This window comes from Anarrhichthys ocellatus, unplaced genomic scaffold (assembly GCF_004355925.1).
Source record: "Anarrhichthys ocellatus isolate YVR2014 unplaced genomic scaffold, GSC_Weel_1.0 scaffold672, whole genome shotgun sequence".
Classification (NCBI taxonomy): Eukaryota; Metazoa; Chordata; class Actinopteri; order Perciformes; family Anarhichadidae; genus Anarrhichthys; species Anarrhichthys ocellatus.
In genome coordinates, this window is record NW_022280646.1 from 7,567 (window position 1) to 22,714 (window position 15,148).

At 38.2% G+C, this 15,148-nt stretch overlaps 1 protein-coding gene across 1 annotated transcript; it reads right to left on the minus strand.

Annotated features, from left to right (window-relative positions):
• Nucleotides 1-1,572: 1,572 nt before the first annotated feature.
• Nucleotides 1,573-14,661, minus strand: LOC116376892 (rho GTPase-activating protein 15-like; the record flags this gene model as incomplete). The annotated part of the gene is made up of 8 exons (XM_031838387.1): nucleotides 1,573-2,995; nucleotides 3,448-3,553; nucleotides 5,484-5,618; nucleotides 6,390-6,467; nucleotides 7,212-7,310; nucleotides 9,738-9,872; nucleotides 10,277-10,400; nucleotides 14,496-14,661. Coding segments are annotated over 8 exons (1,027 nt in total), but the record flags the coding sequence as incomplete, so codon positions are not given.
• Between the last annotated feature and the right edge of the window lie 487 nt (nucleotides 14,662-15,148).

Sequence of the window (15,148 nt, forward strand, 5' to 3'; positions counted from 1 at the left end):
ACACACACACATACACATATATATTATTATGAATATAATACTAGATTTTTTTTCTTCTCTTAACTTTTTGACTTTCCTATCACTGTGACCCTGTATAGTATGTCAAATATCATATTTTGATTTTATAAGCCAAGTCTATGACAATGTCTTTAAGTAAGTAAGTGAAAAACAATAAATACATAAATACAAATAAAACAGAAGTTATGGTTAGCCAAATCATTTTTAACTTGCCATATTACCCTATCAATTGAATTTTAGCCCTATAATGATGCAAATTACATTTTATTATAACATTTTATGATGTTTTTATTTTCCTGGACTGAATGTTTTATCATGCTGATATTGTGTTTTTGAAAGAATTCATATTTATTACAGACTTGTTTTTATAGACTTACTTAATGGATTTCTCTTTCACTTTGTTGAGACACTGTTCATCAGCTCAGATTGTTTCTATCTGTGTAAACTTTCTACAGTGTTGATCTGCTGCTGTGTTTTCTTATAAGTGTTGTAAGGGAAATTATCTGAAAACATTATGAACATTATTCTAAGAAGCACAGTCTTTAAGACCAGGTTTTTGTTGAACCAGTGTTTGCCTGTCTGTGTGCTTCATGTATTATTAAACTGTAGTTCCGTTACTGTGTTCGTGCAGTTATTGTGTTATGTTGGCAGAAACCTAAAATGATGGTTGTGAACAGAATGGTGATATAAACCTGCTCACTTCACCACTACGGTTAGAAAAAGCTGAATAGAACTTAATATTTATAAGACACAACTGAAATATGTGTGTCACAACAACTATCTGCCAAATGTAAAAATGAGCGACAGGAAGTTAACGGTTCTGATCAGTACATTCATATACACAGGCATAGATTAAGATCAAACCAATCAATAGCCTAATGCAAAACTAATAAACAAACATGAAGTAGTCACTAACGATGAACATCAAAAGCCAAAGTAAAGAGCTGGATCTTGAGCTTTGCTTTGAACAACTCAGTAGAGTAGTCACTGGTTCAAGTCCCCACATGGACCAAGTATGGAGCATGGACCGGTAGCTTGAGAGGTAACAGTTTTCCTCCTGTGCACTGCCGAGGTGCCAATTAGCAAGGCACCAGACCTCCAAAGAGCTTCCTGGCTACTTTGTAGTAATAGCTGCCTATCAGGATGGCTTACATGCAGAGGCTTTCACTGTGCGGACATTTTCACAATTTACTGTGGATGGGTCAGGAAAAGTATTCCCAGTTGGATTAATAGCTAATAGTGTTTATAGTGCAATAATGGAATTTGGGTCTATGGCAGTTGTTTGATATTAAATCGAAGAAGTATTTTATCCCCGCTGCTTTAAAGAAGGAAATTTGTAGCTCGTCTTTTTTTCCTTTCATTCGATAAAATATTTAAATGTTGACACTAGTGAACAAATCTCATGACGTTGTCTCGACCCTCCTCCTCCCATACACTAGGTGCTGCGGTTGCGTTTGATTATCTGTTGCAGGTGCTGATTGGAGGGTCGTCAGCTGAATGAGCCACACCTGAGCCGGTGTGGTCTGCTGCTAAATACCATCTTCATTTGGCAGTCTCGCTCTCTGGGAGAGGAGATCCTGTCAGCCACAATCATTTACACTGTTATTTGGGTTGTTATATTTTATTCACTGCTGCACACATCCATACATGCACCTCAGGACTGATACCAACCTTTTGTATTGTCTAAATTAGGTTTGTAAGAAAATAAACGTGCTTTTCTTAGCAGCCAGCTTGTTTGTCTCAGTCTCTGAGCCGGGCTGTGACATAAAAGATTGAAATGTTGACACTAGTGAACAAATCTCATGAAGTATTAGAAACATTTTACAGTTCACAGTGAAAGATTCTTTCACAGGAGGGTGTAAAAGTATAAAATCATGCATCATCTTATGAAGACCTGTAGAGCTTCAAGGTTAACAGTTCATACAACCTATATATTTTTAAAATCTTAATATGTAAATCAGATGTCATTAGTCTCAGTCCGGCTCTAAAACTGTGACAAAATTGGAGACACACGGTTATACTTTACAAATAGTGATTTATTTATCCAAAAGGAAGTCAAAATGAGTCACACAAATGGATGAGAGGAATCTGTGAAGTCAGTAGTGTAGGGAGTGGATGCAGGAAAATGTGCTGCATGTTTTGCTGTTGTGACGACCCTCCTCCTATCGTACGTTCGGTGCAGGTTGTGTCTCATCTGTTACAGGTGCTGAGTGGAGGATCGTCAGCAGGATGAGTCACACCTGTGCCGGTGTGGCTCATCCTTAAATACCCTTTCCATTTGGCAGGTGCAGGGGGGCTGGAAGGAAGACCTGTGTTGACGGGCTCACCACAATTGCTGCTTTATTTGTAAAAGTGCTGTTAACTTTTGGCGAGACAAATAAATGACTACTTTTGGCCGCCAGCTCATTGTCTCCCTGTTTTGTCTCAGTCTCTGAGCAGGGCTGTGACATATGGGGGCTCGTCCGTTTATGGTTGTCTGCATTGAAATAAACTCAGTAGCAGCGGTAACATGGTAGGCTGTGCGCCATTTGTTGATCGGTTGCGCAGAAAAATATTTTCATCACTTTTCAAACATAAAAAATATTATTGATGTGTTTGTGTTAATTAAAAAAGTATGTTTTTCAAACTTTTCTTCTCATCAGAAATCATCTGTTTATTGTTTACAGTCCAGTCAAAACCAGGCTCTGCCTCTGTTTTCTGTTAAAACAATAATATTTTGAAGAAATGTGGTTATTTCCAGCTTTGATGTTTGAATGTGAGTCCATTAGATGATCAGGTCCACTTCAGGGCACTTTACTTCCTGTCTAGGTTGAAGATTTCTTGGCTCTCAATGAGGATGAACTCCACAATTTGGTTCTGATAGACCATGTTGACTGCCATGTTTCCTGCGTCCAGCTCAGGCCACATCAGTGTTGGGCCAAACACGATGCCGATGCCCTGAGTTGACATCAGGTTCTTCCTGGAAAAGTCTAGAACTCTGAAAAACAACAGATATAACAGTAACTAAAGGGAAACATGAGAACGTTAGTTTACATTATGACACTAGGCCCGCCAAGACAGTCTCACAGACTGTTTGGGTTTTAATATGGCAAAATACTTGTTTAGACAAAAAAAGATCCTTCCTGTGTATTATGTCACTGCTCTCTTTGAAAAAGTAGAAGTAAAGTTGAAGATATGAATGCCTCATAACATAAGCGGTGATGTATTTCATTGACTCTCCAGCGGATGGGTCATCAGTTTTGCTAACTGAAAATACAAGAACTACACAGAACTACATATAGCTATGCCTTAAAAATAGTCCTTGGATACAAGATTGACTCATACATGTAAGTGTATTCATTTTTTAATTTCTACTGAATGTGACTTTTCAAATGGTTGACTGAGTTCTTCTTAAGTCTTCAGGTATGGTTCAGGTGGATGAAGGCTTACCTGTGCAGGTGGCTGAAGAGCAACTTCATGGTGTCCTTGTTGGGTTTGGGCAGTTCCTGGATCAGTTTCTTCACAGCCTGAACTTTGAGTTTGGATTCTTTAATCTCTGCAAGAGAAAAAAACAGGGCAGTAGTTAAATAAATGCATTTTACTGTAGTTTGATATATTTAACATGCATTCAGTATTTTAGTTTAATATGTGTATAGTATTGCAGTATAATGTCCGTATATTAACGTAGTTAAACGTGTGTTATGGTATTGAAGTTTAACATGCATATAGTATTGTAGGATAACATGGTCAATATGTGCATTATAACGTCATTATAGTGTGTATAATTTGTGGGTTAACATGCTTAACATGTGTAATGTCATTAGACATGTATATAGTATTGTAGTTTATCAGGCATGTAGTATTCTAGTTTTACTTGCATAAAGTACTGTAAGTTTACGTGTGTTTAAAGATGCACAGATCAGCTCAGACATCATCTGAACGTCACCCACCCAAATACATGATTTTCTCCAATTTAGAGAGCAGTACATGCACATTTCCCTTCTTTAACAGTCATTGTAGACTGTGTTGCTTTTTTAAAATTGTGCAGGCTATTGATGTGTTTTCTTTAACAGTTTACTTTAATGATTACAGATGCAGCTTTCAGTAATCGTAGTCTAAAACAAGTCATGTCACTGCAGCAAATAGGGTGGGACGTTGAAGCAGCCGAACTAAAAACTGTAGGCCAGTTAAACACTTGACAGAAGTAACAGAACTAACTAACTACATCACATAACCCTAACCCTCTGAAATAATGAATCATGTTACGCTGCTGTACTTCATGTGTTAATGTCTGCTACAGAGAGAACACATTTGCATCCCGACTCATTACACACTGATACATCCCAACTCGTCGCTGGTAGATTAGTGCGTCAAAATATGGCGCTACACTACAGTCGCAGTAAACACATGGTACAAGTAGTACATACAAACACACACCTCGGTGTAGGCCACAAAACACTTAGATTTGGGAAAAGCCCAATGGCTGGGCTTGAAATAAATACGTTAAAAAACGTAAACAATTTAACACAATTATGTAAAACAAGTCACGTCAAAATAACTCGACAACACTGTGGAACAAGAAAACCAGTCTCAGACACCAGCCTCCTGGTTGAAAGTCATGTCTAAATATATATAATAATAATAATAATACATTTTATTTATATAGTGCTTTAAAAAGGCAATCAAAGACACTTTACATGGTAAAAACAGAAACAATAAAAGCATTTATAATAAGAACAGAATCGATGACATCATAACAGTAAGGAACAACATGAAAAGAAAGAAAGAAAACATACATAACTGACTTTACAGGTTAAAAGCAGATTTAAATAGGTGAGTTTTAAGTGCAGTTAGGGTTAGGGTTAATATATCATTTATTTTTTTTAGCCTTTATTCAAAGTCATCACACTCCTGGAGCAAATATCGCAGCTTGGTCAGTGCTCCTAGGTGTCCGACACTGAATTCCATTGATGACTGATGTTTGTCCAAACAGATAAAAAAAAATAAAAAAAGTTACAGCTCTGCGAGAAGTTATTTGCAGTTCGTCACAAAAAGCACATTTTTGTCAACTAATGTTTACCCCTGTCATAGCTGCTCATTGGTCCATTTTTGGTAATCATACCTGAGAGACCTGTCATTAATTTATCATTTCTTTTGTCGGTATTTTACCATATTTGTCTGTTTTATCTTTGTTTCACAGAGCGTTTTTCTTCTTGGGGAAGTTTTGTGAAGCATTTTGCAAAGCTTGTTTTGCAAAATGCAATGATAATGAAGTTATTATTACTATTTCTTAAGGGAAATAACTTTTGGGTAACAGAAAGCTACAAATTGATACATGTGTTTTTGTCTGAAAATTTCAGGAGGATCGATAACAGACAAATCCAATAGATCTAGCTAAAGAATCCCAAATAGGATGGGATGTCTAATAAAGATAAAGACATGAAGTTTAGTTTTTTTTATTTTGATCTTTTGTTTGTTTGACTTACTGACAGCCTCCACAAACAGCTGGAAGAACCTGAAGGGGAAAAGTGGCTCGGGCAGCTCCCGGAAAAACATCTTGAGGGCCCCGGTGACGACGTGGATGTCCTCCCACTGACTTTGGTCCAGGTCTAGGTCCTCCTCTAGGGAGAGAGACCAGAATAAGACAAGGGTCAGTTCATCATTTATTGTTTGATCAACAGTAATTTACATTTACTTAGGCTCCTTTTTCACATCAACATGTGACTTTCCAAAACTCTGACCACTAAATATTGTAGTACTAATTTGAGCCTCAAAATTTTACACAAAATGAAAACATCTGTATTACAAAAGGTAAAACACCACACAGTCAGTTCATCAGAACTTCACGTATGTTTATCACTGAATTTTAATCAGTTGTTTTCAAGATGAAATAACTTCAATAAATTATTAATTTTGTATATTTTGTTGGAAGATATCTGAGGCAGTAAAAACATGTTTAATGCAGAAAAATGAAGCTGACAGTATAAATGTTGAAAATCAAACATTTGTGTCATAAACAGGTAGTAGCTGTGCTTTACACCACGAGGAAAAAGGCTTTTGTTTTTGGCTAAATGTTGAAAAAGTAAACACATGCTTGACTTCTATAATAATTCCACATCTTTACTGAAGCACATTCAAGAGCTGTGAGAGACAAACACAAGAAGACAATCCTTCATCAGGATGTATTTTATGTGTGTGTCCAATGTGGGACGAACGTTCAATGGACATATTCATTAGGAACATTTTGCAACTTTTCCCCATTATGTTGAATAAACATAATCCTGGTGCAATTGTTTTTCTGTTCAAACATATTTTTTGTTGTAAATAAGTAAAATGTAATGTAGTTTTTAGATGACAGTCAAAGAGAAACAATATGTTTTTATTGAACTGACCCTCATCGACAATAAAGCGAAGTTTCTGGATTGTTGCCAGATTTCCACTAACTCTGTAGATCCCGTCAGCATCTAGACCTGAAACCACAAATAAACAATATACATATTATTAACAAAAAACACACACTGACTTCAATCAGCAATTTAAAATGTAAAAAGAAAGCTCTGTCATTTGGACGTAAAATATCCTAATACGTGTTGTCTCTGATTGTTAGTTCACTGGTTAATCACTGGATTCCTTTTGTCTTTGTCCACAAAACTGACATTCTTAGTTATTGTTGTGGTTTTAAATTATTCAATGTGAGAAAGAGCTCAGGTTGGTAATCTTCCAAAAAAAGGTTTTGTTATAGTTGTTGAAATCCCAACAGAAATCAGTAAACGCTATGAAAAACTAAAAAGTGGTTTCTGTTGCAGGACAATTTATTTATAGCTCTCAGCTAATAATTATTATACATTGTGAAGGCAGGTTTTTATTGTAATATGAAAAACATTTAATTCAACATGGGAACAAGCTGAGAATGAAAAAACCTTGTCTCTTCTGTCTCTACTGTGTCTATTGTGTCTCTACTCTCTCTACTTTTAATTCAACATGGGAACAAGCTGGGCATGAAAAAACAGAGACAGTGCCTGGATAGCCGAGTGGTTTAGGGTTACAGCACATTCAAATTGGACTTTAGGGCCTTTGTTGTACATCATATCCCTCTACTGTGTCTCCACTGTCTCTACACTGTCTCTACTGTGTCTCTACTCTGCCTACTGTGTATCTACTGTGTCTCTACTGTCCCTCCCCTCCCCTCCCCCTCCCTCTGTTAGTGAACCTACCTCGCTTGTCAACAGCATCCAGACAGATCTGAACAAACCTTGGCACCGTGGTTCCTTCACGTTCACAGAGAGTCAACAGATGGCAGCCGAAAACTCGATCTGAGACAAACATTATAACATTAACATTGATCAGTGTAGGTGACTATCGGCAACTTAAAATTAGTCACCGAGAGGCTAAGTAGGGGAGACCAACCTGCGGACGCGCTGGTTGTAAATGATTCGCGCATCCAGTGGCTGAGTTTGTATTTTTATTTGTAAACAACAAACAAACTTTGTGTGCAAACCCGCCTTCTCCTTGTTGTACAATGGTGATCGACAGTGATCAACAGCGTCAAGTAATGATAATAGTAGTGAAAATAGTGTATAGCGTGTAAATAGCAGTCAACAAAAAATAAGGCTCCCTCTCTCACCCCTCTCCTTCCATTCATCCAACTAAACTACGGAGCAGCATATATCCCCATTGTTATCCCCTACACCACTTGACTCAATTACTGGAAGTGACAAAAAAGGGTGTACAAATGGTTCAGGCCAAACCTGGCTCCTACAATCAGTGTGAGGTTTTATTTTTACCTTGTGAGTGTGTGTGTGCTGTCATGAGACACCTACTGTAGCAGGAACTACCACAGAACAGGTATCTGACGCGATAGTGTCACACCTGTGCAAGATGTAGTTATGAAACTTTGCATGTGTCTAGTTGAGATCGAAATGAAGGCCGAGTTTAAAGATGGATGAGGTCTTAGTGAGGGCACTGGAAGGGGGGGTTGCCGTTGGCCCCTTCCTCACTTTACGCCCCAGGCCTGATTTGGCATCGTGGCTGGTGTAATCCCATTGTGAGGTCATCTCTAGTTATTATTGCAACATGTTTAATGACTAATTGTTGATGTTATAGACCAGGGGTTGCCAATTGGCGGACCGCGGTCTGGATCCGGACCCAGACGCCGTTGTATCCGGACCCAGGACCTAAAATCGATTTTATTTTGACAGAGCGCTTCTATTTTACCCGGCGCAGCTTTTTCAGCCTTTACGGCACTTGTTCAGCGGTGCAGGAAACGCACTGACCAATGCGTTGTAAATCACATCACGTGATGCAGCTCAGCCAATCAAATATGGGTATTCTGACAAGTTTCCTGAATCGAGTGAGATCTACACACACCGGAGGAGAGACGAGGAAAGAGAAGGAAGAGCAGGAGAATAATACGTGAGTCAGAGAAGTTATTTCACATGAAGCTCTCCAAAGAGAGAAAAGTGGTCAAAGAGACCAGAGTCTTTAACCATTAATGAACAGACTCTTATAGGTTCATTCTTCACACGGACAGTTTATAACCAGTGTGTCTCATATGTGCAGAGACCGTGACGATTATTAAAAGCGGTAAATGAAGCGACACTACGAGACAAAGCACAACTCTTTTGAGCAAACGCACCCACTCACATCTGAATGAAGACACAGAAAATAAAGCTAAGAGCCCAATATGATCAGAATCCTAACACATGAATTCACTGACCAACAATGATGTTACCAGAGAGGATAGAGCTAAACAAGTTGTTTAATAACCACAGATAAAGTCCATGCACACTGATTTATCTTGTTAGAAGATGAGAGAAATATAATATTGTGGCTTTTTTGATTGACATCACTTCACACCTGAATGAACTGAATTTAAAGCTGCAGGACAAGTCAATGAAATACATTTTTCTAAAATGAATTACTTTATTTTAAGATGCACATTTTTGAAAAGCTTTCTGTTATGTCAGTTATTCTTTAATCCAGACATTATTTTACTTGAAATGAGAAGAACACTTATTTATGTATTTCTATGTATTATTTATAATCCATCCAGTTAAATTTGAAAAGTGAGAATAATAGTTAAAATATAATTGATGTACTTTCTTTATTTGATTTGACAGTTGTTGACTACACAGAGACGTTACTACTACTAGGCTTCTATATATATATATATATATATATATGGCACTAAATAGCGCAAGTTAGATATTATTGTAATGTTCCGGACTTTTGCCCGAGGACATTTTCTCAATCTGGACCTCTTGGAATTTTAATTGAATACCCCTGTTATAGAGGTTTTAATGACTAATCGACCAAACTCTTAGCTTTATAGGTCCTGTCTAAACCATACTTCACTATGTTTTGCTCCTTCAATAACTCATAGTGAATTTGCACATCATTCTTCTCCCACGCTACCTCATTTAATTATTAGAGGTTACAGAAGGTTTAATGACTAATTGTTAATGTAACATATAGCTAAATAACTAATGATAAAAAAGCTTTTATGATTAATTCAATGTTACAAAATCTTAAATGATTGGTCATGTTGCAACATGTTGAATAATAATCTTTAAGGTTCCAGAAGTTTGAATGACTAATTGGTAATGTTAAACAATAATTATAAACAGTTTAGTTGTTTCCCTAACTCCTACAGGGTTGTAACAGGATGGTTGTAACACCCTAAAAGCTATGTAAGGACACTCATATGTTCTAGGTTTAATGTGTGAGGAAAGAGCAGAAACCTTTGATGAGGCCTTTTTCCTTCAGAGTCTTCATGGACGGACGTCTGGTGATGAACTTCTTCAGTCTGTTCTTCACTCCGTTCTTGTCAGCGCTGTCGGAGGTGCTGTGTTTCAGCTTGGAGCTGCTGAACATATCTGCAGAAAAGAACATACACACTAAATCTGAAATACCTGAGATTTTTTTCCATTTGTTTTCAATAGTCAACATCCAGCAGTTACAGAGCAACATGATCTCCAATTGTGTGTGTCTGCTGCTGAGCTGGTAGTGACAGTGGGGTTCAGGACCTTTTATTCTGAAAATAGCTGCCATCTGCGGCCAAAAACAATGCTGTGAAAGTGGTGGAAGTGAACCAAAACAGGAATGTTATTGAAACCAAAACATGAAAGTTGTCATAAATCTCTGCAGAGTCTGCAGTCGGGTGATACTTGCCTTTGTGTCTTTCACTCAGAGTGATCATATCCAAATCAAAAGAAGACTACAACCAGCTGTCCTCTCAGATATTATCTATAGTAACAATGGGTTTGGGTGAGTTACTCACTGATGGAGCGTCTGTGGACTGGGTTGCGTTGCTTGGCGTTGGGGGAGGCGGAGCCATATCCAGGTAGAGAGCCGTGTCTGGGCAGGTACTCTGTGCTGTTTGATCTCCGCGGAGGAAGTTTAGTCTGAAAAGAAAAAGAGTTACAACGAATCCCAGGAAGGCTGTCATTTCACCAAGGATATAAAGAACATCATGGTTGCTCATTCTGAAAAACATTTAATTAACCAATGTCTCAGATAAACTTTTTTTCACTTACTAGTGTTTATTGCATATGTACATACACAAATAAAACAGAAATAGAACATCAGAACGTTCATCTGCAAAGAAGAGGATAGAGGTTACAACTAGTGATACAGTATATGCGACTGTGGCTAAGTGGATAGCAGGGTCGGCGGTTCAATCCCCGGCTCCGACCCTGCTAGTTGCGTGTCGATGTGTCGATGTGTCCTTGAGCAAGACACTTAACCCCAAAATTGCTCCCGTAGCTGTGCCTACGGTGTAGAAATGTGATAGACTCTGAATTGTCAGTCGCTTTGGATAAAAGTGTCTGCTAAATGACTAATGTATATTATTTGGGTATTCAAAATGTTATCCAATAATGTACATTGTTCTAAATCGAATTCATTGTTCCCATTTTCCGGGAAAACTCATCTTCTTTCACACTTTGTTTTGCAATGCTTTCCATCACAAATGTTTTCTGTACAATATCTAACCACTTCCACTTATATTGAACAGGTCTACAATGGAACCCTTCTCATAGATTACATATTGTAAACTTTGTTCAATACTAAATTCACTCAGAATGGTTCTATTTTTGGCCAACTGCAGAAAATATGAGCAAAATTTTTATCGGTTTGGCCACATTACCCTTCAGCATGATTGTTGCCTTTGAAGTTGTTTGCTTTTTATATTAAGTGTAATAAAGGAAAGGAATACAATTTTCAAATTAAATTGTCTCCGTTCATGTGAATTTGTGGATGTCTGTAGTGCTACAGACGTGATGAACGTGATGAACCTGAGATCAAAGGCAATGGCAGAGAAGCCTTCAAGGGCTTCTCTGCCATTGCCTTTGATCTTCCGGTTTTCTCCGGTTTTGTGGTTAGTTGTGGAGCTTAGTATTGTTTTTCTGTTTCTTCTGTGGATCAGTTGAGCTTTAATTTTGTCTTTAGTAAGGGGTTTTGTTTATTATTTTAGTCTTGGGAGACCCTGATATATTATGCCTCCATTTCTGAAATTGTATTCGGTTTATTTCTGTTAATCATCTTTGCCGTTTTGCGTTTGGTGTGATCCCATTGCAAGATGGTCTGTGGTTTACATTTTGTTGTCTCACCAAAACACAGCACATGTATTTGCATTGTGGTCTGATACATGCGCTAAGCCAATTCGGTTGCCATATCGTAATCTCCTTTTGCATTAAAATTGGTTGATTCTGAAATATTGTGATATTGGGTATAGTGTCTTGTTAGAGGATGAAAAGTCCTCCATACATCAAGAAAAGTAATTTCTTCACAGTATTAAGTAGCACATATACAAACTCCTTCTGCTTACTTTGCAATAGTATCACTATGGGTGAGGCACAGCTATTCACCAGTGACAGGATACCGTGTTCTTTGTCTTTCACTTCTTTAACATTTTCAAATTTAACTGAGGTTGATATCAAAGTTGCTACCCCTCGTTTGTGGCCATCAGTGGTGGGCCGTCAGGGCCTGCAAAGCCTTCTCTGCTGGCCTAAACAGAATCACAAAGCTATATCTATTTTATAATTGTTCTTAAATACACTACATGTATTATAATTTATAAAAATATTTCCCCATTATCTTATTTTCTCATTGCACAGCTACTGTCTTCCTCAGTTGCTCTGCTTCCAGTGCAGCTTGTTTTAAGTAGAGCTTTTATCCAATCAGATTTCACCTCTGTGTCTCTAGGTAAGAACAGAGGCCGAGGTCTGCAGACTCACAAGTGCATCCATGTGCAGTTTAAGTGAATGGGGACGATGTTGTTGATTATCATAGTGCTCAACCAATCAGATCTTTAGTTTGACATGTTGGGCGTATTCTTTGACGTGTCAGAGCCTGCTAGCTGGCCTACAAGTACGTCAGCATTACGTGCAGCTCAGTGTCCAGGTGCAGCTCTGCAGTGAGGTGCAGCGTGTGCTGTGATTGGTCAGTGGGCGAGCACGTGACTAAAGTGAAACTTGTGCTTGCTAGCAGAACTTAGGTTGTAGCAGTCAGAGTTCAAGTGGAAAGATATGGAAGAAATTATGGCATTTTTAGTTTTTATTTAACTAGCTTTGTTTTTTTAACATCAAATGGCGGAAGGAGGAGAAACCGATTTAGTGGCGGAGTTACTGGGAACGCCTTTCTCAAGAAGGACATTTCCGGACAAACTGGACATAGTAAGAAATGGCCGGCCAACCCCACAGAATACGTGATGTTACACCTCTAGAAACAAATAACCGTAGCTGTGGCGCCACCATGAGGTTATTAGGTGGTAAGACAGCAGTGAAGGCCCAGGTATAAAATGCACGGCCGGCCACTGGTGGCTATAGGTATGTGAGCTGTAGTAGATATTCTATGTCCACATTTTTTCAGCTTCTCATTCCCTTGTCATGATCAAGGGATTACCCAAACCATAAATATTTATAGAAATCAGTTTAAGTCCTTAACAATCCATCATTACACTTACAGTGATTGATTTTCACTGTATCCGCTCAATTGAACAATTCTGAATTGCAAACTGGAAGGTATACAAAAACAAAGGTGTTTTGCAGGGCAAAACAAAAACATAGATGAACTCCCAAAAAATGTAATTTTCTCTCCTCCATAGCTCCTGAATCCCTTTCATAAGTTGAGGGGGAAAGGCTGGCACAAAGAAAGAACACCTCCGAGAAATGGGGAACAACCCTCTGTGGGTCCCTCTGCTAATTGTAGCACTAATATTTTGTTTCCCTATTAGTCACATTTATCTAGCATTTAAAGTTGTATGAAATTAATATTACACTTACATGTAGTTTGTAATATAAGGTCATATTCTTTGAACAAGGCTTGAAGCAAAGGGATTTGTCTATGAATATGTACATAACCATGCAGCTATATCATGTTTGTAAACCTGAAAGTTCAATAACTGCAAGAAATCGGTATTATTCAAAACAGCGTATGTACCTTCATAATTATATTGCAGTTCAAGCATGAGTCTTTTGTTAAACTTCCTGGAAGTGCTCTTCTGACTGTCTCTGATTATCTGTGTTTCGACATGCTAACCCTAACCCTGTTCAGGCAGCAGAGGCACATCTCACTTTGTGGCCTCTCCGTCGCAGCTCTCGCACAGCTTCTCGTGAGTTGTTGTACATTTGGGGTCCGCTGTCTTAGTAAATATGAATCTTGGTGAATGGTGTCTGAAAACTGATTGTTCATATATCTGCTGCGCAAAGGATTGTGGGTCAGAATAGCCAGAAAAGCATGCTGGCTACAAAATGCGGTCTCCTGGTTGAAAGTCCTGTGTTTGACCCATCCACCATCCACCATAATCCTTCTAACTGTTTATACCACGTTACTAGCTTAGAGCATACCATATTCACGTGCATCCATTTAATTTGTGTCTACACCATGAAAAAGGATCCTAATTGACTTTTCATTGGAATTCTCTCATTGGTGCCCACACGTAATTTTAACACATGTGCGACCACCACGTAATGTACTGTCAAGAGGTGGTGGTCATTTCACGTATTTCTGTGAGATCATATTTAACAGAAAACTGAATATCTTTGGGGTTTGGTGTCACAGTTCAGCTCCACACCCTCCTCACTCTACTTGTCAGTCACTCCCTCCTCATCAGTCTAACTCCCTTCACCTGTTCACTCGCCTGCCTCTGATCATTAATCAAGCCCCTATATAGACTCCTGCCTCCCAGACTCTCATTGCCAGATTGTTCTTCGGTTTTCAATGCCAGACTCTCCAGCACGCTCTCACGGACTGATCTCCTATTACCGACCCTGCCTGCCCCTGTTCTACCCGCCTTGCCTGACTCCCGGTAAACCCACCAGCCTTCTGTATCTGGTCCATATACAACCGGTTACATTTGGACTGTTGGTCATAGAAAACAAGACATTTGAAGAAACTGAGAAACTGGGATGGACATTTTGAAAATGATTAATCCAAAAAACAATGAAGACACTGAATTATATCCAAAATAATAGCTAGTTTAAGTAGTGAGTTCTTACAGAAGAGTCAACGGTCTTCCTGATAGCATCGTACCATTTAATGGCAGTGGAGTAGCTGTCAGTCTGGAGGAGGTACTCACTTCCTGTGTTTGTTGTGATCTGGAACAGATGAGAATAGTTGGGTACACGTACATACGTATATACACGTACATACGTATGTACGTGTATATACGTATGTACGTGTATATACGTATGTACGTGTATATACGTATGTATACATATACACGCGTATGTATATATACGTATATACGTATATACGTGTGTATATATACGTGTATGTATATATACGTATATACGTATATACGTGTGTGTATATACGTGTGTGTATATACGTGTGTGTATATACGTGTATATGTATACGTATATGTATATGTATATACGTATATACGTGTATACGTGTATGTGTATACGTGTATGTGTATACGTGTATGTGTATACGTGTATACGTATATACGTGTATACGTGTATACGTATATACGTGTATGTGTATATGTATATATGTGTATGTGTATATGTATATACGTGTATATGTATGTATGTGTATATACGTGTATACGTGTATACGTGTATACGTATATGTGTATATGTATATACGTGTATATGTATGTGTATGTATATACGTGTATATGTATGTGTATGTATATACGTGTATA